At 53.6% G+C, this 24,367-nt stretch overlaps 1 protein-coding gene across 3 annotated transcripts in view; it reads left to right on the plus strand.

The window, feature by feature from the left end:
- Nucleotides 1–24,367, plus strand: part of DNAAF1 (dynein axonemal assembly factor 1) — a 107,284-nt gene that overhangs the window by 199 nt on the left and 82,718 nt on the right. The window contains exons 2-4 of one of the 3 annotated variants that reach the window (XM_075940325.2): nucleotides 15,969–16,118; nucleotides 16,820–16,954; nucleotides 20,579–20,717. In XM_075940325.2, coding sequence (XP_075796440.2) covers nucleotides 15,977–16,118; nucleotides 16,820–16,954; nucleotides 20,579–20,717 — 416 coding nt within the window. In that variant the 5' untranslated portion in view covers nucleotides 15,969–15,976. Of the gene's footprint in view, nucleotides 1–15,961; nucleotides 16,119–16,819; nucleotides 16,955–20,578; nucleotides 20,718–24,367 lie in introns of those variants that run through there. The other 2 variants (XM_075940326.2, XM_006117632.5) reach the window with 2 other exon arrangements.

Raw genomic sequence — 24,367 nt, forward strand, 5'->3', positions numbered from 1 at the left:
GAAATGGGCGGGGGGGGGGAGGGATCCCGGGCATGGCAGGTCGTTAGTGCAACTCCCCTGTGACCAGTCCCGCACAGTGTGCGCGCGTCCCCCAGTCACGGAAACGGCGGGAGTGTGACCCCGCCGCCTCTGGGACAAGCGCTTCGTGAGGGCAGGGCTGTGCATCCCCGCTCTGAGGGAATTGCATCAAGGTGGGCGAGTTCTCTGAGGAACTGCGCTAGTAACCCCCCTGGTCAGTTTTCAGAGTGGAGAGAGGTCACTAGTGGTATCTCCCAATGGTCCGTGCGGGGGCCAAGCCTATTCAACATAGTTAGACATGACCCGGAGAAAGGAATGAAGAGTGAGGTGGCAACATTGGCAGAGGATACCAAACTGCTCAGAATAGTTAAGAACAAAGCAAATTGTGAAAAGCGTCTCAAGGATCTCACAAAACTAGGTGATTTGGCAATAAAATAGCAGATTCATTTTAATGTTGATAAATGCAAAGTAATCCACGTTGGAAAACATAATCCCAACTATACATACAAAATGATGGGGATTCATTTAGCTATAACCACTCAATGGAGAGATCTTGGAGTCATTGTGGATAGTTGTCTGAAAACATCCACTCAATGTGCAGCAGCAGTCAAAAAAGCAAACAGAATGTTAGGAATCATTTAGAAAGGAATAGAGAATAAGACAAAGACTATCTTATTGCCTCTAAATAAATCCATGGTATGCTCACATCTTGAATACTGTGTACAGGTGTGGTCACCTCATCTGAAAAAAGTTCAGTTGGCGTTGGAAAAAGTTCAGAAAAGGGCAAGAAAAATGTTTAGGGGGGTTGGAACACATGCTATCTGAAGCAAGATTAAAAAGACTGGGACTTTTCATCTCAGAAAAGAGACTAAGGGGGGATATGATAGAGATCTATAAAATCATGACAGGTATGCAGAAAATGAGTAACGAAAAGTGATTTACTTGTTCCCGTAACATAAGAACTAGGGGTCACCAAATTAAATTACTAGGTAGCAGGTTTAAAACTAACAAAATGAAGTTTTTCTTCATGTAGCATACAGTCAACTTGTGGAAATCCTTGCCAGAGTATGTTGTGAAGACCAGGACTTTAACAGGGTTCAAAAAAGAACCAGATAAATGCATGGAGGTTAGGTCTATCAAGTTCTACTAACCAGGATGGGTAGGAATGGTGTGCCTAGCCTCTGTTTGCCAGAGGCTGGAAATGGATGAAGAGGGATCATTTGATGACTAACTGTTCTGTTCACTCCCTCTGGGGCATCTAACATTGGTCACTGTTGGAAGACAGGATACTAGGTTAGATGGACTTTTGGTCTGACCCAGTATGGGATTTTATGTTGAATACAACAATAGAAACAGTTGTAGAAAATAGGGATGTAATAGGATAACCATTTACAAAGTTAACCAATAAGTCTGTGTCAATTACTTGCTTTTTAAGATCCATGGTAGAAAAATCTACAATTACTTCCCATTTAGACTACTTACCTTTTGCAGTTCACCAAGCTTGTGTTAATCCCCTATTAATCACTGTTTATAAACAAAATTTTGTTTCTCTGCCTCAAGGATGCAAGCTGGGAGCAATCTCCTGTCTCAGCAGAATTTATTATACAGGCAGTCCCCGGGTTACGTACAAGATAGGACAATGTAGCACTTTAAAGACTAACAAGATGGTTTATTAGATGATGAGCTTTCGTGGGCCAGACCCACTTCCTCAGATCAAATAGTGGAAGAAAGTAGTCACAACCATATATACCAAAGGATACAATTAAAAAAAATGAACAAATATGAAAAGGACAAATCACATTGCAGAACAGAAGGCGGATGCGGGGGGGGTGGGAAGGGGGAGGAAGGAAGGTAAGTGTCTGTGAATTGCTGATATTAAAGGTAGGGAGAGTGGGATGTTTGTGAGTTAATGGTATTACAGGTGATAATTGGGGAAACATGTATTATCACCTGTAATACCATTAACTCACAAACATCCCACTCTCCCTACCTTTAATATCAGCAATTCACAGACACTTACCTTCCTTCCTCCCCCTTCCCACCCCCCCGCATCCCCCTTCTGTTCTGCAATGTGATTTGTCCTTTTCATATTTGTTCATTTTTTTTAATTGTATCCTTTGGTATATATGGTTGTGACTACTTTCTTCCACTATTTGATCTGAGGAAGTGGGTCTGGCCCACGAAAGCTCATCATCTAATAAACCATCTTGTTAGTCTTTAAAGTGCTACATTGTCCTGCATTTTGCTTCAACTACCCCAGACTAACACGGCTACATTTCTATCACTATTGTACAAGATAGGGACTGTAGGTTTGTTCTTAAGTTGAATCTGTATGTAAGTCGGAACTGGCGTCCAGATTCAGCCGCTGCTGAAACTGATCAGTTTCAACAGTGGCTGAATCTAGACACCAGTTCTGACTTACATACAGATTCAACTTAAGAACCCCAGGCATCCCCAAGTCAGCTGCTGCTGAAACTGATCAGCGGCTGATTCCAGGAAGCCCGGGGCAGGGGCTTCCTGTAGTCAGCCACTGGTCATTTTCAGCAGCTGCTGACTAGGGGACACCTGGGGCAGAGCAGCTGGGGTGCTGCTGGGTTGGTCCAGTGGCACCCAGAGCGGCGCTACGGGACCAACCGGCAGCGCCCCAGCTGCTGTACCACAGGCGTCCGGAGCAAAGCCGTGGAGCACGGGGGCAGCGGGACAGCCCAGACGCGCCGTGGCTATCCTGCTGCCCTCGGGCTCCGTGGCTTTGCTCTGCTTTGCTCCCCGTCCCCCTGGTCTGCAGACCAGGGGGACGGGGAGCAAAGCGGCGGAACACACGGGCAGCGGGACAGCCCAGACGCGCGTGGCTATCCTGCTGCCCTCGGGCTCCGCGGCTTTGCTCTGCTCTGCTCCGCTCCCCGTCCCCCAGGTCTGCAGACCAGGGGGAGGGGGAGCAGAGTAGAGCAGAAAGGCGGAACGCGCGTCTGGGCTGTCAGCTGGCCGCGCGCTCCGCTCTGCCCCCCCCCCCCTGGTCTGCAGGAGGGGGGAGGGGAGCAGAGCGGAGCGGAGCGGAGCAGAGCGGAGCGGAGCGGCAGAACGCGCGTTCCGCCGCTCTGCTCTGCTCTGCTCCCCCTCCCCCTGGTCTGCAGACGGGGGGGGGGGGAGCAGAGCGGAGCGCGTCTGGGCTGTCAGCTGGCTGCGCGTTCCGCCGCCACTTTGCTTCCTCTCCCTGGTCTGCTCGAGACCAGGGAGAGGAAGTGCCCCGTTTGTAACTGCGGATCCGACGTAAGTCGGATCCGCGTAACTCGGGGACTGCCTGTATTGTTCACTCAGGCTGCCTGCCTACCTGAGGCTTGCGGGTGGTGAGGGGGGAGGAACAACACCCTCACATACCCCACCCAAAATCCATCCAGGGAGATATCCCCCATGTGTGGGGGAAGGCTGTTCATGTGATATGGGAAACAGGAGGGTTTGGTACTCCTACCCACAAGGAATTTGTATGACATATGAGAAGTAGAGGGTTAGATGATGCACCCTACAAGGAGGGAGATGGATGAAACCTCCACAGAGTAAAAGATCTGTGGGGGACACCCGTATAAGGCAGGGGCATGTAGTAGGTTAGCGTGGGTAAGATTAATATGACACAGCCAGCTTAGCCCAGCTGCTATCAGAAATAAGTAAGCAGGGGTTGACAAATGCACTCGCCCGCTCACCCGTGGCGAGTAGGTTTTATCAGCTGGCGAGTGCAGGGGTGGACTGGCCCGGTGGGCCGTTGTGACAGCAGACCACAGGCACCCAGATTGAAGCGGCAGCAGCGTCGGTTCCCCGCGCCTCTGAGGCTTTGCTCTGGCAAAGCCTCAGAGGCGCGGGACCCCCCCGCGGCTGCGGCTTCAGTCCGGGAGCCTGTGGTCTGCTGGGGACGGTCCCCAGCAGACCACAGGCACCCAGACTGAAGCTGTGACGGCCCGTGTGGGTGCGAGCGCCCCCTTCTGGCGGGGAAAGGGGGGTTCAGCGGACCCGCCGTCTGGCTGATTGAGTGTGATCACCCGGCCGCGAGTCCGGGTCGGGGATCAGCGAACTCGGGGTTCCTTCTCGGGGCTGGCCCGGGGTACCAGTCTGCCCGGGGTCCTGGCAGGGGGATGGGGTCGCCTCCGGCGGCCTGCCGGTAAGTCGGGTCCCCGTCGGGACAGTCGAATTGACAGGGTCCTTGCCCTTTTATCTAGTCACCCCAGCGGGGTTCTGTGGGTTGGGGTCTCGTGGTAGGGAGGGAGGACGTGGGGGACCCGGGCCCGCCCTCTCCCCCGGGTCCCAGCCCGGGGCCCTAAGTGGGGGGAGAACGCAGTGTACGTTCCTCACACAACAGGCGGGGTTTATCCCCGTAACGCGCCTGTCCACGGGCGCCAGAAGGCCCCCGCCCCGGGCTGCTTCCACTCCCCGCTCCCCTCCTCCCCGGTGGGGGGAGTCCCGCAGTCACTTACCCCGCCCGAGGCGCCGGTCTCGTCCTGCGGCCGTCGTGAGGGTTCAGGGTCGCTCCCTTGTCTCCTCCACGGCGGGGGGGGGGTTCCCCTTGGCGGCTAGGTCGGCGGTGGGGGCGGCAGCTCTCCCGAGTGCCGCCTCGTCCTGCTCCGCCGGGTCGCTTTTCAAGCGGCCCGGGTGATAACGTCAGGGGCACCCAGGCCGCCCCCCCAGCGTCCTGGCGTCCGCTGACGTCACGGCCGGGGCGTCCCAGCCTGAAGCCGGTTCCGTGCGGTTCTGGCCGGGCGGAACGCCGGGCGGGCTCCTCGCCCCTCCGATGGGGCTGTCCCTGACCCCTCCTTCCCCGCCGGGGGGTTAGCCGCCCCTCCCCCTGCGGGGTTTCCTCCCAGGACCGCTCTCTCCTGCTCTCCGGGCTGCCTGCCGGTCCGTCAGGCGGCCCCCAGGGGGTGCCGACGGCCACGGTTCTAGTGCGGACCGGCGGGGGTCCGTCACATACCTCCCCCCTTTGGAGGGACTCCCTCGGGGGGTTCGTGGTTTCTCCTATCCGTGAGAAAAAGTCCGCGTTTTTGTGGGTGGCCCCCGGCCGGTGTACCACCTCGAAACAGTAGGGTTGTAGTGCTAGGTACCAGCGCATAATGCGGGTGTTCATATCTTTCATTGTATTTAGCCACACAAGGGGGGCATGATCTGTTATCAGTTTGAATTTATTTCCCCATAAGTAATATCTCAGGGCGTCAATCGCCCACCTCACCGCCAGGGCCTCCTTTTCCACAGTGGCGTAACTTCTTTCTCTGGTCAGGAGCTTCCTGCTGAGGTATAGAATGGGGTGTTCTTCTCCCTGTCGTTCCTGGGCTAGAACCGCCCCGAGGCCCACCTCAGAGGCATCTGTGTACAGGAAGAAAGGTCTGTTAAAATCGGGTTGGGTCAGCACTGGGGCGTCTGACAGTTTGTCCTTTAATGTCCGGAACGCCCGGTCTGCTGGCAGGGTCCACCTCACTCGCGTTGGTTCGGTGTTCTTTACCATCTCCATCAGGGGCGCCGCGAGGGTGGCAAATTGAGGTACGAACCGTCTATAGTAACCCGCGAGCCCCAAAAACTGTCGTACCTGTCTCTTTGTTGTTGGCCTCGGGTAGTCGCGGAGCGCTTGGATTTTACTGAAAATTGGCTTCAGCTTCCCCCTCCCGACTGTGTACCCCAAGTACGACACCTCGCGCTGTGCGAAGCGGCACTTTTTTGGGTTGGCCGTGAGACCGGCCTGACTGAGGGCCGTTAGTATTTTTTCCAAATGCTTTAGATGTTCTTCCCACGTCTGGCTGTAGACGACGATGTCGTCTATATAGGCGGCGGAGTACTCTTGGTGGGGGGTCAGCATGCGGTCCATCACCCTCTGAAAGGTGGCCGCCACTCCATGTAGTCCGAAAGGCATGGTTATGAAGTGGAATAGTCCCACTGGGGTTGAAAAGGCTGTCTTTTCCCTGGCTTCGGGGTCTAGCGGGATCTGCCAGTACCCCTTGGAGAGGTCCAAGGTTGATATGTACGCGGCTTGGCCTAGTCGCTCGAGGAGTTCGTCCACCCGGGGCATAGGGTACGCGTCGAAGCGGGAGATGGAGTTGATTTTTCTGAAATCGATACAGAACCTCGTCGACCCGTCTGGTTTCGGGACCAGGACAATCGGGCTCCGCCACTCGCTCCTGGACTCCTCTATCACGCCCCACTGCAGCATCTGCTGGATTTCCCAGGCGACGGTGTCCCACACCTTTCGGGGCAACGGACGGAGTGGCTCTCGGACGACCTTTCCGCCTTCGGTTTCTATCCGGTGTGTCCCTAGGGTCGTGCGTCCGGGTCGGGTGGTGAGTGTCTTTCGGTGTCTCTGGAGGACGTCCCGTAGTTGTTCCCGCTGAGGGTCCGTCAACTCCGCTCCTATCGCGCCCTCTCCTTCCAGTTCTTCCTCCCCGCCCCAAGGACCGAGGTCTTCTCCTTCGGATGGCGTGGCAATCATCAGGGCCTCGCGGGGGACCCACTTTTTCAACAGGTTCACGTGGAAGACCTGGGTGCCCCGCCGGCTCCCCGCCAACCTGATCTCGTAATCCACTTCTCCCACTCTTTTCACCACCTCGAAGGGTCCCTGCCACTGGGCCAGTAGTTTGGATTCCTTTGTCGGCAGTAGGAGCATCACCCGGTCCCCCGGTTGGAACTCCCTCAGCCGTGCCTTGGCATCATAATACCGGGTCTGCCGCCTCTGGGTGTCTTCCAGGTTTAATCGGGCGTATTCTCCGAGTCGGCTTAGTCTTTCGCGCAGTTCGGTAATGTATTGGACGGTCCCCCTTCCCGAGGTGGCCTGGCTCTCCCATCCCTCACGCAGCAAGTCTAGAATCCCCCTGGGGTGACGCCCGTAGAGGAGCTCGAAGGGTGAAAAGCCCGTTGATGACTGGGGGACTTCCCGAACCGCGAACAGGAGGCCCGGGAGCAGCTGGTCCGATCCTCGGGGTTCGTCCTGCACGAATCGTCGCAGCATACCATTTAACGTTTGGTTAAATCTTTCGACCAATCCGTCCGTCTGAGGGTGGTAGACGGAAGTCTGTAGTCGTCGAATCTTCAACAGCCGGCAAAGTTCCCGGATGACCCGGGAGGTGACGTTCGGGCCTTGGTCCGTGAGGATCGCCTGGGGGAGGCCCACCCTCGAAAAAATCTTCATTAATTCCCGGGCCAAGGTAAGGGCCTTGGTGTTCCTGAGCGGGGCGGCCTCGGGGTAGCGGGTCGCATAGTCTATTACAACCATAATATACCGGTGGCCTCTCCCCGAAGGCTCGAGGGGTCCCACCAAGTCCATCGCTATGCGTTCGAACGGCACCGTCACTATTGGGAGGGGCACCAATGGTGCCTTCGGTACCCGAGCCGGGGCCGTGCGCTGGCACTCGGGGCATGACTCGCAAAAGTCACTTACGGCTCGGAACACCCCGGGCCAATAAAACCTCTGGAGCACCCATGCCAGGGTTTTTTCCCGCCCCAGATGGCCCGACCACGGGTTGGCGTGTCCTAACTCTAGGACCTCCCGCCGAAACCGCGCCGGGACTACCAGTTGTCTGAGTTCCCCCCCCCCCTCCCTCTTTGGTCACTCGATACAGGCGGTCATTTAGTACCTGGAAGCTCGGTCCTTGGGCTGGGGTCTCCAGGTCCCCGTCTGTCTCCCTTGGGCCGGCGGCCTGCTCCCAGGCATGCTGGAGTGAGGGATCTTGTCTCTGTTATACCACGAAATCAGGGGCCTCTTCCACCTGCAGGCACGTGTCTCTGTTGATGTCTTCCCGGGGTTGTCGCTCGTCGCTCCGGGCAGTCGTCCGAATTCGGGCCAGTCTCGCCCGATTAGCACGGGGTAGGGCAGGTGCGGGGCCTTCCCCACCCTCCAGACCCGTTCTTGTCCGCCTCCGGTTAGGCGGACCCAGACGGTGGGGTAGGCCTTTACGTCGCCATGCACGCATTTCATCCTTACGGGGTCCCCGCCGGGCCGCCCCGGGGGGATCAGGTCCGTCCGCACCAACGTCATCGTAGCGCCTGAGTCCACCAGGGCCTTCACGCGCCGGTCCCCAACCCTCATATCCGTGAGGACTCTCCGTTGCCCGCACTGCCTCCCTCCTGTGGCTTCCGCTCGTTCCTCTTGGGCCAGGGTACAGTCCATGAGCGGGCAGTCTCTTTTAAAGTGCCCCTCTTGCCCGCACTGGAAGCAAGGTCCTTTCGGGCCAGGCCGGGGCTCCCCGGGGGGCCTCTCGGGGGCGTCTTCCCCCTCCGATCTCCCCATTGTCTTGGTTGGCCACACGGGGGCCAGCCGGGGTATATTGTCCCTCCCTCGCCGGTTCCCCGCGGGCTGGGCCCTCTCGGTGGGCTTACCTTGTGGTCGCGTGCCCCCCGCCTTCGGGCCCGGTAGCGCCTCTCGTCGGGCGCTGCCTTCTTCTGTCTCCGCCAAGAGATGGGCCTCCATTAGGCCCACCGCCTCGTTCACGGTCGTGGGTCGGTTTCTCCGCACCCACCGTTGCCCGTCCCGGGGCAAGATGTGGATGAACTGCTCCAGAACAATCAGCTCCAGGACCTGAGTGCCCGTTTTGTGCTCTGGCTCCAACCACCGGGTCGCCCACTCTCGGAGGCGCTGAGCCACCGCCCTAGGCCGGTCCCCCGCCTTCAATGCCTCCTGTCGGAACTTCTGGCGGCAGGTTTCGGGAGAGTGTCCTATTTGGTCCAAGATGGCCTCTCGGACCTTGTGGTAGTTTAGGGCGTCGTTGACGGATAGGCTCCGGTAGGCCAGTTGGGTGGGCCCTGTAAGATACGGGGCCAGCAGGGTGGCCCATTGCTCCGGCGCCCACCTGGCTGCGGTGGCCACCCGCTCAAAGGTCGTCAGGAAAGCCTCTGGGTCATCCTGAGGCCCCAACTTCGTGAGCCGGAGGGGCAACCCGGGTCCCTCCACGGGTCCTGTAGAGTTTGTTGCCGGCGCTCCGACTCTTTTTTCTACAGTCTGGCGCCATTGCTCCTGCTGCGCCGACAGTTCCCGTACCAGCTGTCTCTGGTGCTCCTGGAACTGAGTAGTGAGTTGCTGGATTAACTGTGTTTGTTGCTCCTGCTGGGCTTGTTGTTGTCTCCGCTGCGTCTCCCCGAGCCAATCCAGTAGCTGGCGTGGCTCCATCGCGAGGGCCGCGTCGTCGTCGTCGTCGAGGGCCCTCCGTGGGGGCCAACCGCTCGGGCGTCTAGCGTCTGTGTGACAGGGGGGGCACAATCGCAAATGCCCACATTCTCCACCACTGTGTCGGCCCGTGTGGGTGCGAGCGCCCCCTTCCGGCGGGAAAAGGGGGGTTCAGCGGACCCGCCGTCTGGCTGATTGAGTGCGATCACCCGGCCGCGAGTCCGGGTCGGGGATCAGCGAACTCGGGGTTCCTTCTCCTCGGGGCTGGCCCAGGGTACCAGTCTGCCCGGGGTCCTGGCGGGGGGACGGGGTCGCCTCCGGCGGCCTGCCGGTAAGTCGGGTCCCCGTCGGGACAGTCGAATTGACAGGGTCCTTGCCCTTTTATCTAGTCACCCCAGCGGGGTTCTGTGGGTTGGGGTCTCGTGGTAGGGAGGGGGGATGTGGGGGACCCGGGCGGACCGGCGGGGGTCTGTCACAGAAGCGGCAGCAGCGGCGGTTCCCCGCGCCTCTGAGGCTTTGCTCTGGCAAAGCCTCAGAGGCGCGGGACCCCCCCCCGCGGCTGCGGCTTCAGTCCGGGAGCCTGTGGTCTGCTGGGGACGGTCCCCAGCAGACCACAGGCACCCAGATTGAAGCGGCAGCAGCGTCGGTTCCCCGCGCCTCTGAGGCTTTGCTCTGGCAAAGCCTTAGAGGCGCGGGACCCCCCCGCGGCTGCGGCTTCAGTCCGGGAGCCTGTGGTCTGCTGGGGACTGTCCCCAGCAGACCACAGGCTCCCGGACTGAAGCCGCAGCCGCGGCGCGGTCCCTCGCCTCTGAAGCTTTGCTAGAGCAAAGCCTCAGAGGTGCGGCACCCCGCTGCCGCTGCGGCTCTGCTCCCCGTGTCCCTGGTCTGCTGCGGGAGGGGGGGCGCAGCTAGTGTGCTCTCCCTCCCCCAGCAGACCAGGCTTTTGTTTTGGACTCTGGGGCAGAGCAGCTGGGGCGCTGCAGATTGGTCCTGCAGCGCCCGCTCTGGGCACTACTGGACCAACCCGGCAGCACCCCAGCTGCTCTGCCCCAGGTCCTGATTCAGCCGCTGCTGGTCAGTTTCAGCAGCGGCTGAATCAGGACGCCTGGGGCAGAGCAGATGGGGTGCTGCTGGGTTGGTCCAGTAGCACCGAGGAGCGGCGCTACTGGAGCAACCCAGCAGCACCCCAGCTGCTCTGCCCCAGGCGTCCCCAAGTCAGCTTCTGCTGAAACTGACCAGCGCTGACTACAGGAAGCCCCAGGCAGAGTTGCTCTGCCCCGGGCTTCCTGGAATCATTTGCTGATCAGTTTCAGCAGCAGCTGACTTGGGGACGCCTGGGGTTCTTAAGTTGATTCTGTATGTAAGTCAGAACTGGCGGTCAGTTTCAGCAGTGTCTGAATCTGGACGCTAGTTCCGACTTACATACAGATTCAACTTAAGAACAAACCTACAGTCCCTATCTTGTACGTAACCCGGGGACTGCCTGTACTTAATTCGAACTAGGCGTTAGTCCTCCTAGAATGAGGTTTATCTAGTTCGAATTAAGCACTCCGCTAGTTCGAATTAAGTTCCAGAACTATAATCTATGCTATCATGTGCCGAAAGTGTCCGTCTGCTATGTACATTGGACAAACATCTCAGACACTTCGCCAAAGGATTAATGCCCACAAAACAGATATCAGACAAGATCACGAAAAAACAGTTTCTTGCCATTTTAACCAGAAAGTACACTCTCTCAATGACTTAACCACCTGCATTCTGCTACAAAGATCTTTTACATCTGCACTTTAAAGGAAATCCTCTGAACTGTCATTCATGTTAAAATTCAACACTCTCCAAAGAGGATTGAACAAACACTTGAACTATCTTACACATTATCAAGATAGCTTTCCCAATTATCACCTCTAATACCATTAACTCACAAACATCCCACTCTCCCCACCTCTAATATCGTCAATTCACAGACACTTACCTTCCTTCCTCCCCCCCCCCCCCCGCATCCCCCTCCTGTTCTGAAATGTGATTTGTCCTTTTCATATGTGTTCATTTTTTTAATTGTATCCTTTGGTATATATGGTTGTGACTATTTTCTTCCACTATTTGATCTGAGGAAGTGGGTCTGGCCCACGAAAGCTCATCATCTAATAAACCATCTTGTTAGTCTTTAAAGTGCTACATTGTCCTGCATTTTGCTTCAGCTACCCCAGACTAACACGGCTACATTTCTATCACTATTTTAGATATCAGGTTTTCATGAGGAAACTAATGTCAACATGGAGAAATTCACAACTGTGAAGTCACCAGCATGTGTTCACACTTGCCCCCTTTCTTGACAAATTGTGTTCACATTGAGAGTTCCCTCATTGACAGTAGGGATGTAAAATCCTGATTAATAAGTGAACCAGCTAAACATTAGGTAATTAACTAAGGGTATGTCTACACTACAAAGTTAGTTCGAACTAACATCCGTTAGTTCGAACTATCTTTCCTAGGCGCTACACTAGCGCTCCGTTCGAACTTAATTCGAACTAACGGAGCGCTTAGTGCAAACTAGGTAAACCTCATTTTACGAGGACTAACGCCTAGTTCGAACTAGCTAGTTCGAATTAAGGGCTGTGTAGACCCTTAATTCGAACTAGTGGGAGGCTAAGGCTTCCCAGGTTTCCCTGGTGGCCACTCTGGCCAACACCAGGGAAACTCTATTGCCCCCCTCCCGGCCCCGGAGCCCTTAAAGGGCCACGGGCTGGCTACTCACTTTGTGCCAGTTGCAAGGCTGCAAGCACCCGTGCCTGCACCTGCCACAGGATGAGCCAGCCATCCAAGGGCTCCCAGCCCTCCACTGCTCCCCAGGACCAGCCTGGCGGCTCCCAGGAGCCTACCCGGGGGCGCAAAAGGCGGGCGCCCGCCTGGTCAAGTGCGGAGATCGTGGACCTCATCGAGGTTTGGGGGGAAGCCTCCAATGTTCTCCGAACTAGCCACCGGAACGCGGCCGTCTACGGACGCATGGCTGCCAGTCTGGCCGCCAGGGGCCACCAGCGCAGCCGGGAGCAGGTGCGCTGCAAAATAAAGGACTTGCGGCAGTCCTACTCCCGGGCCTGCCTGCCAGGGGCCGACCCGGAGGCCTGCCCCCACTTCTATGCCCTGGACCGCATCCTGGGGGCTCATGCCGTCCCTGCCCCCCGGGACATGATTGACCCCGGGGCAGAGGGACCGCTCCTGGACACGGAGGAGGAGGAAGAGGGCTCTGAGAGCCAGGAGCCTGCCGCCAGCCTGCCCAGGACCCGGGACCCCCGAGGCATGCCACAGAGCCGCTCGCCTGCGTCGTCTGAAGCCGGGGAGGCGTCCACCTGTGAGTACCCTCGTGTTCCCCTTATGTGTACGGGGGGGCTGAGGCGAGAGGGAACCCCGGGACCGTGCGCCTGGGCCTTGCCCACCACGGAGCAGCAGCTGGGGATCCTGCAGGGGCCCTGGCCTTGCAGAGGGGAGCTGGGTTTCACACACCTGGGCCCCTGGGGTAATTGACCGCTGGTCTTCTTGCACCACAGCCTCAGCACCTGGGCCTGCAGGGCGCACCACCCCGCCTGCAGCAGCCGCCCGCACCCGGGCAAGCAGGACAGCCAGGAACCAGGAGGACTACCAGAGGCGGCACCTCCGGTTCCTGGATTGACAGCTCCGTCTCCAGGACCACTGGGTCCAGGAGGTCCTCAGGCTTCGCCGGAGGAGTCTGGAGGCCCTGGAGGAGCAGGGCCGTGCTCTGTGAGGCCACCTCCAGAGCCTGCTGGACCGCTTCCCATTTCCTCCTCCCCCTGCTCCCCCGCTTGCTCCCCCTCTTGCTCCCCCTGCTCCTCCTCTTGCTCCCCCTGCTCCCCTCTGCCCCCCCCTCCACAACCATTCCCCACCGACGCCCCCGGATCCGCAGTGTGGCGAGACGGGAGAGGCAGCCGGACTCCCACCCCTGAGCTTTCCTTTCCCTTCCTCCCTTCCCTCCCCTCTCCTTCCAGCTCCCTCGTCCCAGGTTTCCCCCTCTCTTCTCCCACCTTCATTCCTCCCTCCCCTCACCCCAGTTCTGTGAAATAAACAGACGTTTATGTTTGAAAAACAGGTGTCTTTATTTGACAGTAGGTAGGGAGGGGAAAGGGGAAGGGCGGGGGTAGGGTGGAAGAAGGCCCCGGAGGGGCATGCAGGGAGAGGTCAGTCCTCCTCCTCCTCCACCTGGAAGCTCTCCCGCAGGGCTTCCCGGATCCGGATGGCCCCCCGCTGGGCTTCCCGGACAGCGGCGGTGCGGGGCTGACCGTAGTGTCCAGCCATGCGGTCAGCCTCAGCCATCCAGGCTGGCAGGAAAGCCTCCCCCTTCCGCTCACACAAATTGTGGAGCACACAACATGCCGCCACCGCGGGAGGGATGTTGTGCTCGGCCAGGTCCAGACGGGTGAGGAGGCATCGAAAGCGGGCTTTCAGTCGCCCGAAGGCCCCCTCCACCACGATGCGGGCCCTGGTCAGCCTGTTATTGAAGGCCTGGCGGGAGGGATTGAGGTGCCCCGTGTAGGGCTTCATGAGCCACGGCTGCAGTGGATAGGCAGCATCCCCCACCAGGCACACGGGCATGTCCACGTCCCCGACCCTGATGTGGCGGTCGGGGAAGAAGGTCCCGTCCTGCAGCCGCTGGCACACGGAGGAGTTCCGGTACACCCGTGCGTCGTGTGCTTTGCCGGACCAGCCCACATTGATGTCCGTGAACTGTCCCCGGTGGTCACACACGGCCTGCAGGATGACGGAGAAGTACCCCTTTCTGTTGACGTTCTGGGACGCCTGGTGTTCCGGGGCACGGATGGGGATGTGCGTCCCGTCGATGGCCCCCCCGCAGTTGGGGAAGCCGAGGGCGCCGAATCCCCGGATGACGGCGTCCGGGTCGGCGAGGCGGACCACCCTGTGGAGCAGCACCCGGTTGATGGCCTTGACCACCTGCGGAGAGAGACACAGCAAAGCGCCAATCAGTGGGGCGCCCGGGTGGCTGGGAGCGTGCGTGTCCTGGCAGTGCCCTGCGCCCCACTCCCGGAAGCAACCCCCCTGGCGGCGTGTAGTACGGCCGGGACAGCCCGACCCCTCCGGTGCGGGGCGCTTTCGCCTCCTCCCGCCCCCCCCCTTTGTCCCTAGGGCGGCCCATCCCCTCCTTGCAGCCTCCCTCCCCCCCGGCTCGTTGGCCGACGAGCGCCGTACCTGCATGAGCAGCGCTCCGACGGTGGATCTCTCCACGCCGAACTGGTTCCCGACGGATCGGTAGCTGTCCGGCGTGGAGAGCTTCCATAGGGCGATGGCCACCCGCTTCTGGAGGGGGATGGCGGGTCTCATGCGAGTGTCCCTTCTTTGCAGGGCAGGGGCGAGCCACTCGCAGAGCTCCAGGAAGGTGTCCCTCCTCATCCTAAAGTTCTGGGTCCACTGTCGGTTGTCCCAGCGCTCCAGGACGATGCGGTCCCACCAGTCGCTGCTTGCGGCCAGGCGGAGAGGCAGGGGGCTGACGTTCCCCAGGTGGTGCCAGGCAGCCTCGAGCCATTGCTGGCAGGCTTGCAGCAGCAAGTCCAGAACGTGCACCAGAAGGTGCAGGGCGAGCCGTGGCTCCATGTTGCTACCTGCGGCGGTCCCCCCCGAAGGGAAGCACCGACACAGACGGGCACAGAGACCGACGCTTTGCTGTCCCTCGGCGAGGTTGGCAAGCAAGCAGGAAAAGCTGAGAACCGGCTGTCCAGGGGGGTCCCTTTAAGCACGAGCCTCAGATAGCCTCAGACAGCAGCCACACAAAGCAACTACTGACCTGATGCCCTGCCAGAACCGGTTTCAGCTGCCCTTAAATGCCCCCCTGCGTCCAATCAGTGTGGACACGCTAGTTCGAACTAGCAAAACGCTAGTTCGAACTAGTTTTTAGTTCTAGATGCGTTAGTTCGAATTAGCGTAGTTCGAATTAACTAATTCGAACTAAGTTAGTTCGAACTAGCGCTGTAGTGTAGACGTACCCTTTCTCTGCTATATATTTGCATCCTGGACCCTTTTACTCCATTCATCTGAAGAAGTGGATTGGGCCCACGAAAGCTCATGATACCATCTACATTTTTTGTTAGTCTCTAATGTGCTGCAGGACTATTCTCTGGTTTTTAAGTTTTCCCAGCGAAAGTCATGTTGCAGTGTGAACGCTCATGCAGTTTTGTCATCAAAAGGCACTTTTCCACATCAAAATTTGCCCATGTAGTCAAATCCTTTGAGGCACAATTCTTTCCTATCATCCTTTTGGGGAAGGACAATTTATGTTCTGCCCTTTTCTCTATCCTGCACCTAAAGGCTCATTCTAGCGTGAAGTGACCAGGATGCTGGTACAGGCACACAATTTGATAGTTATATACTGTGTTTTGGTTAACAGGCTTGAGGATTTTGTTTTTAAATATAACCTTGACATACTCTGGTGTAGTTACCATGTTTGTTTGTTTAATTTTTTGTTTGGTTTAATCATTGTTTATTTATTCTGTTTTAGCGCTTATTCTTTTTCATCCTCTTAAACAACACATCAGGATGGTTTTCAAGAAAGATTTTGAAAATGATACATTTTTTCACAATCTGTTTTTTCAGTCTTGTTTTAGTTCTTAATTCTGTAATCAGGTCCCTGTAATTGTACCTTCCTGCCTACACAGTCAGAGGCTCAAACGACTATCAACACCAATCCAGTTGTAGGACTGAAGTTTTGCTCTTTACTCAGGCAATATTCCCATTGAAGCAATTGGATATTTTTCCTGAGTAAAATAATATTAGCTAACTAGATTGTCATCCATCTAAATGACAGAGCATAAAATGCAAACACCATATGAAGAGACTGATCTGGAGAAGGGACTCAAGAAAGAAGTTAATGAGCATGAGATGTCAGAAGAGACTCCAGGTGATTGCAGAAATGAAGACATCCAGGCAAACAATGAAAATAGTCTTGTAAAAACAGGTAAATGAAAGGAAAAGCTACACTAACACTTGACTATAGTGTTTTCTGCTAGTATTAATTTAAGGTTCATGTGGATACTTAATTTTTCTTAAGTAGGTTACATTTTGCCAATTGAACTTTCAGGCTTGTCTACACTATGGAAAAGATCAACCTCCAGAGGGTCGATCATCTAGCATTCAATTTAGCAGGTCTAGTATATTCTCCCAAATTGAACGCTGAGGGCATTCCCCACTGGCATGCTGTACTCCTCATTTTGTGAGGAATAAGGAAACCTAATAGGAGTGTGTGCTTCTGTTGGCCGCCCACAATGCAGACACTGTGATGGTTCAGCTTAAGATAAGATGAATCCAGGCATACCTTAAGATGACCTGCCTGGTCTACTGTAGACCAGTCCTTACTGTCCAGTGCTGCCTTTACTCACATAGCTACACACTGCATTGGGTTAAATCCTGTTCTGCTATGCTGGTGTAAGTAGGATCAAAATATGATCCAATATGAGCTTCTTCCTGCTCCCACTGAACTTGGTTTTGCCCTAATAGGAAACTCAATAGCCTTCAAGTTTGTATTGTGAACTTAATTCTGCTCTTAGTTATAAACAGCTTCCATAAACTCCCAACTGGTGTAACTGAAAGCATAATTTAGCTCTGTATATTTATATATTTGCTTAGCCCATCTTATTTATGACTCTCTTTAAATGGCAGAACTTCAGTCCCAAGCACAAAGTGTAGAGCCAGAGCCTGAGGAGGCAATCAAAGGTGATGTGAATTTACAAAGCAGCTCAAAGGAGATTTTGTATGATTACAGCACTGGAGATACCACAGTTGCTATAAAGAAAGGTAATTGTATGGAAAAGCTACACTAACAACTACAGTATGCTGGAATAACATGGATGTACTATTATTTTAATTTCTTTACATACAAGATTGGCAGACCTATCACCTCTAATTGAGAAGATAGCTTTGATATGCACCAGTCATATATCATTTCACTGAGAAATTATAAGAGCTCTGATATTAATGCTCCATTGTTACCATTCATTGTAACTATAATGGCAGAGAGAACAGAGGGTCAGGGCAAAACTGGGAGGCAAGGTCAAATCAGTATCTTAGATGCCTATATAAAAATGCGAGAAGTACGGGTAATAAGCAGGAAGAACTGGAAGTGCTAATAAATAAGTACAATTATGACATTGTTGGCATCACAGAAACTTGGTGGGATAATACACACAACTGGAATGTTTGTATGGAAGGGTACAGCTTGCTCAGGAAGGATAGACTGGGAAAAAATGAACACACTTGGAGTGAGTTGGAGATGGACATAGGAGACGGAAGTGTTGAGAGTCTCTGGGGGTATGTCTACACTACCCTCCTAGTTCGAACTAGGAGGGTAATGTAGGCATACCGCACTTGCAAATGAAGCCCGGGATTTGAATTTCCCGGGCTTCATTTGCATAAGCGGGGAGCCGCCATTTTTTAAACCCCGCTGGTTCGAACCCCGTGCAGCACAGCTTCATTTGCAAGTGCGGTATGCCTACATTACCCCACTAGTTCGAACTAGTGGTGTAGTGTAGACATACCCTGGGTTAGGCTTAAAGGGGTTAAAATCAAGGGTGATGTCATGCTAGGAGTCTACTACAGGCCACCCACCCAGGTGGAAGAAGTGGATGAGGCTTATTTTAAACAACTAACAATATCATCCAAAGCCCAAGATTTGGTGGCGATTGGGGACTTCAGCTATCCAGATACATGTTGGGAAAATAACACCGCGGGGCACAGACTATCCAATAAGTTCTTGGTCTGCATTGGAGACAACTTTTTATTTCAGAAGGGTGAAAAAGCTACCAGGGGGATGCCGTTCTAGATTTGATCCTAACAAATAGGGAGGAACTGGTTGAGAATTTGAAAGTGGAAGACAGCTTGAGTGAAAGTGATCATGAAATCATAGAGTTCACAATTCTAAGGAAGGTTAGAAGGGAGAACAGCAAAATAAAGACAATGGATTTCGGGAAGGTAACTTTTGGTAAGCTCAGAGACCTGATAGATAAGGTCCCATGGGAATCAAGACTGAGGGGAAAAACAACTGAGGAGAATTGGCAGTTTTTCAAAGGAACATTGTTAAGGGCCCAAAAGCAAGCTATTCCGCTGAGTCAGAAAGATTGAAAATATTGCAAAAGACCGCCTTGGCTTAACTACAAGATCTTGCATGATCTAAAAATTAAAAAGGAGTCATATAAAAAATGGAAAGTAGGACAAATTACAAAGAATGAATATAGGCAAACAACACAGGAATGCAGAGGCAAGATTAGAAAGGCAAAGGCACACGGGAATAAAGGGAAACAAGAAGACTTTTTATAAATACATTAGAAGCAAGAGGAAGACCAAGGACAGGGTAGGCCCACTGGTCAGTGAGGTGGGAGAAACAGTAACAAGAAACTTGGAAATGGCAGAGATGCTTAATGACTTCTTTGTTTCAGTCTTCACCGAGAAAGCTGAAGGAATGCCTAACATAGTGAATGCTTTGATAGGATAACGAGTCTTGTGGATAAGGGAGAAGCGGTTGGTGTGGTATACCTAGACTTTAGTAAGGTGTTTGATATGGTCTTGCATGATATTCTTATCAATAAACTAGGCAAATACAACTTAGATGGGGCTACTGTAAGGTGGGTGCATAACTGGCTGGATAACCGTACTCAGAGAGTAGTTATTAATGGTTCACAATCCTGCTGGAAAGGTATAACAAGTGGGGTTCCACAGGGGTCTGTTTTGGGACCAGCTCTGTTCAATATCTTCATCAATGATTTAGATATTGGCATAGAAAGTATGCTTATTAAGTTTGCAGGTGATACCAAGCTGGGAGGGGTTGCAACTAATCTGGAGGATAGGGTCATAATTCAAAATGATCTGGACAAATCGGAGAAATGGTCTGAGGTAAACAGGATAAAGTTTAATAAACATAAATGCAAAGTGTTCCACTTAGGAAGGAACAATCAGTTTCACACATACGGAATGGGAAGCGACTGTCTAGGAAGGAGTACAGCAGAAAGGGATCTAGGGGTTATAGTGGATCACAAGCTGAATATGAGTCAGCAGTGTGATGTTGTTGCAAAAAAAGCAAACATGATTCTGGAATACATTAACAGGTGTATTGTGAACAAGACACGAGAAGTCATTCTTCTGCTCTACTCTGGGATGGTTAGGCCTCAGTTGGAGTATTGTGTCCAGTTCTGGGCACCGCATTTTAAGAAAGATGCGGAGAAATTGGAGAGGGTCCAGAGAAGAGCAACAAGAATGATTAAAGGTCTAGAGAACATGACCTATGAAGGAAGGCTGAAAGAACTGAGTTTGTTTAGTTTAGAAAAAACAAGACTGAGGGGGGATATGATAGCTGTTTTCAGGTATCTAAAAGGGTGTCATAAGGAGGAGGGAGAAAACCTGTTCATCTTGGCCTCTGAGGATAGAACAAGAAGCAATGGGCTTAAACTGCAGCAAGGGAGGTTTAGGTTGGACATTAGGAAAATGTTCCTAACTGTCAGGGTAGTCAAACACTGGAATAAATTGCCCAGGGAGGTTGTGGAATCTCCATCTCTGGAGATATTTAAGAGTAGGTTAGATAAATGTCTATCAGCGATGGTCTAGTATTTGGTCCTGCCATAGGGGCAGGGGACTGTACTCGATGACCTCTCGAGGTCCCTTCCAGTCCTAGTATTCTATGATTCTATGACTGTAATAAGTGGTTTGGTTTTGTTTTGTTTTTTGGAGTCTTAGGGTATGTCTACACTACCCTCCTAGTTCGAACTAGGAGGGTAATGTAGGCATACCGCACTTGCAAATGAAGCCCGGGATTTGAATTTCCCGGGCTTCATTTGCATAAGCGGGGAGCCGCCATTTTTAAAACCTCGCTGGTTTGAACCCCGTGCAGCGCGGCTACACGGGGCACGAACTAGGTAGTTCCACGAGGAGTAACGGTAGTTCGAATTAGGAAGCCTAGTTTGAACTACCTAGTTCATGCCCCGAGTAGCCATGCTGCACGGGGTTCGAACCAGCGGGGTTTTAAAAATGGCGGCTCCCCGCATATGCAAATGAAGCCCAGGAAATTCAAATCCCGGGCTTCATTTGCAAGTGTGGTATGCCTACATTACCCCGCTAGTTCGAACTAGCGGGGTAATGTAGACATACCCATAAATACTAACATATCAAAGCCCACTTCAAGTTTATATAGAAGTAAGCAATAAAGAAAAATTTGATTGGTCTTATTTTGTAGTTAATAGCTACAGCTTCTAAAAAGGCAGCAATTTTCTTTAATTAAAAAACGTTAACAAAACACTTACTGGAATGGACTGCTTTTATTTAAACATTGTTGTGGAAATGTACTTTTAAAATACTGTATTTTTCTTTTAAAAGTAAATGTAAATGTTATATTAATACTATTATATGGCAATATTTTTTCTTACATAAAACAAGAAGATACTAAATCTGAAGAGAAAATAGTGTACACTGTGCCCAAAACATATCAACATAATGAGCAGCAGTCAGGTGGTGATCATAAATCAGTGACAAATTCATCCAGTCAAAAGTCAGAAGAAAACAAAGACTGCCGTCGGTAATTTATTCTCATTATATTAATAACTGAAATTGTGGGGCCGTTAAATTCAATGGGAGTTTTGCCATTGTCTTAAGTAGAACAAGGATCTCTCTGTATGTGTTTGTCTTTAATGATGCAGCAAAACAGTATATAAGATGAACGGTATATAAGAATCCAATTAAAAATTGTTCCTGATAGTTTACAAAATTCATATTACTTTTTGATGTCAGGATAGCAAATCACATTTTGAGTACACCATGAAGGGCTATTTAATAGTTTCAGAGACAATTGTGCAAATGTAATGGACACTTTGTCTGTAGGATTAGACCCTTTCACAGTATCACTTCAAACAATACATTGTTTAACAACCTGAGTATGAATATTTCAAATAATACTATTTCAGAGAGAATTTTTAACAAAGGAAACATGTACTTAGTGGCTCACTAAGATGGGATGTAAATCTTGTCTTTTATCCCTATGTCAGAGCTGTTCCCCACTCTGGCACTCTGAGGGTACATCTAGACTGCAAGCTTCTTTTGAAAGAAGTTTTTTGGAAGATCTCTTTCAAAAAAAATCTTCTTTCGAAAGAGAGTGTCCACACTTCAAATGCGGATTGAAAAAGCAATCTGCTTTTTCGAAAGAAAGCGTCCACACTCATTGGACACTGTCTCGCATAAAAGGCCACCCAGAACCACTTCTGCCAGGGCATTAGGTCAGCAGTTACTTCCCTGTGCTATTGCCTATGGCTATCTGAGACGCATGCCTAAAGGAACCCTCTGCCCCCCCCCCCCACCCCCTCCACAGCCGTTTCTCAGCTTCTGCTGCTTGCTTGTCTACCTCTCTGAGGGACAGCAAAGATTTTGCAGTGTGCGCTTTGGTTCTCAGCTATCTTGGACGCCACAACATTTTTTTCTCTTTTTGCCATGGAGCTGGAGCGGATGGTCCCACACTGCCATGCTGCAGCTTCTGCAGCACTATCAGCAGACCGTCATGACAGTCCTGCCGCAGCTTGACTCAGAGCTCAGCATAGATAACCTCTGCCTCGATGTGGGAGCAATGCCCTTGGCCCTGTATCCCATGACTGAGAGGAGATTTTGGAGGCTGGACACCAGTTCCGACTGCTGGGACTGCCTCGTCATGGAGCAGTGGGACGACCAGCAGTGGCTCCAAAACTTCTGCATGTGGAAGGCCACCTTCCTGGAGCTGTGGCCCTGCAATCCAATGACAGGACACCCACCTGCAGCCCGCCATCCCCCTGGGGAAGAGGGTCGCAATTGCCATGTGGAAGCTCTCCACCCCCAACAGCTACCACTCGGTGGGACACCAGTTCAGTGTGGTGTTCACCTGTGGGGTCGTCTTTATGGAGGTAAGACACTCTCGGGGTACAGTCCCTGGGGGAAGGAGCTGGAAAAGAGGAACGCTTGGGAAAGGGGAGAAGGAGTGGAGGGTGGGGACAAGGCCCGAACCTGGGAGGGGGGGGGGAGTTGTACCGTCCCGCCCTCACACAGCCTGCTTCTGGGGGAAGGGGGCAGCCTCATGGGGTGTGGCTCCTGAGGTCTTTAGAGGGGAAAGGATGGGGGCGGGCACCTCCCAAGGGCTCAGGCACCCCCTCTCATTCTCTGTTTTATGTGTTTCTATATCTCCTTCTGCAGGTGGTGAGAGCCATCATCTCCATCCTGCTGCACAGGATCATCCACCTCGGAGACCTGGACTCCATTGTGGCCAGATTTGCTGCCCTTGGATTCCCAAACTGTGGAGGCTCAGTCGATGGGACACACATACTGATCCGTGCACCACACCACCAAGCGGCCCAGTTTATTAACAAGAAGGGCTACTTCTCCATGGTGTTGCAGACCCTGGACGATGAACATGGACAGTTTCAGACATTTTTGTACGGTGGTCGAGCTGGGCACACGATGCCCGCATATTCAGGAACTCTAGCCTTTACCGCAGGCTGCAGGCTGGAACATTCTTCCCCCTCAGGGACTTTGCGGTTGAGGACATGCAGATGCCAACTTGCATCCTGGGCAACGTGGCCTACCCACTGATGCCATGGCTCATGAAGCCCTACACTGGCCACCTGAACCTGAGCAGGGAACAATTTAACGCGCACCTGGACTGGGCTTGCATGCAGGTTGAATGCGCCTTCGGGTGCCTAAAGGCCCCGTTCAGGTGCCTGCTGGCACTCCCTGACATGGGGGAGCACAACAACCCGAGCTGGGACATATAGCCACCCTCCTCTCCCTCCGGGTTATGAGCTCCCCTCCTGCTCCAGGTTATGAGCCCCCATCCCCCTGCCCACCTTTTTTGAATGTAAGATAAATTCAGACTTCATTTTCTTGAAAACCAAATAGGTGTCTTTATTGAGAGGTCAGGGAAGAGGCAAAAGGAGAGGTTGTGGTGGGGAAGGGATAGGGCTGCAAGCCAGAGGTCCCTGAGGGGTAGCCCTGGGGAGAGTTATTGGGGTGTGACGGCTGGTCAAAAACCCACTGTGGAGAGGTGTTTCTGGAGGCTCAACTCCAGTTTGGACTGGTGGGGCCGGCTGGTCATGGAGCGGTGGGATGACTAGCAGGGTTTCCAAAACTTATGCATGCAGAAGGCCACCTTTTTGGAGCTATGTGCCTGGCTCGCCCCCACCCTCTGGAGACAAGACACCCACCTGCAACCCGCACCAGCACCCAGAGTGGAGCACCCACGGGGACACATCTCGAAGAACAACCGTTACTGCACAAGGTGAGTAACTCTTTCTTCCTGGGATGTTTGGAGGAGGGGAGGGGAAAAGAGGGGGACGGGCACCTCCCCAGGGTTCAGGCACTCCCTCTCTCATTCTCTGTTTTGTGTGTTTGTTTGTCTCCTTCTGCAAGTGGTGAAGGTCATCAACTTCGACGCTGTCTGCGAGGGGCGAGCCTTCCAGCAGCCAAGGACAGCTGCCATCTGCCAGGCCCATCAGGCCGGGATGCACATCTGGGAGACCCTGAGAGAGAGGTTCTCTCAAGCACCCCAATAACTCTCCTCAGGGCCACCCCCCAGGGGCCTCTGGCTTGCAGCCCTATTCCTTCCCCACCACAACCTCTCCCTTTGCCTCTTCCCTGACCTCTCAATAAAGACACCTGTTTGGTTTCCAACAAAATGAAGTCTGTATTTATCTTACATTCAGAAAAGGTGGGCAGGGGGAGGTGAGCTCATAACCTGGAGTTGGAGTAGAGCTCATAGCCTAGAGGGAAAGGAGGGTGGCTAGATGTGCCAGCTCAGGTGCAGGGACCTCATCGGAGTTGCAGTTGGGTGGGTCCAGGACAACAGGAGGGAAAGACAGGAGGGGGGACTGGAGCAAGGTCAGGAGTGGCAGGAGGGTAAGGGAAGGGGAGGGGAGATGGGCATCACCTTGGAAGGGAACAAAGGCATATCATGGGGGGCAGACGGAGTGGGAATGAGCATAGCAGGGAGGGCAGGAGAGTGGAAGCCAGGAGCAGCAACAGCAGCCGGGTGTGCATGACATGATGGCACACATACTATGACATTGCTGCATGAGCTGGTCGCATGCGCAGTTCTACCATTCTGAGTCCTTACAGACCTTCTGTGCCAGGGTTTGCTTCATGTCATGCAGGACGCTGACATGCTGGCGCATGAGGTTTTCCTGTACTCTGGCCTGCTTTCAGGCCCCCTGGCTC

The sequence above is a fragment of the Pelodiscus sinensis genome, chromosome 12 (genome assembly GCF_052426305.1).
Source record: "Pelodiscus sinensis isolate ZL-2025 chromosome 12, ASM5242630v1, whole genome shotgun sequence".
NCBI classification, from domain to species: Eukaryota; Metazoa; Chordata; order Testudines; family Trionychidae; genus Pelodiscus; species Pelodiscus sinensis.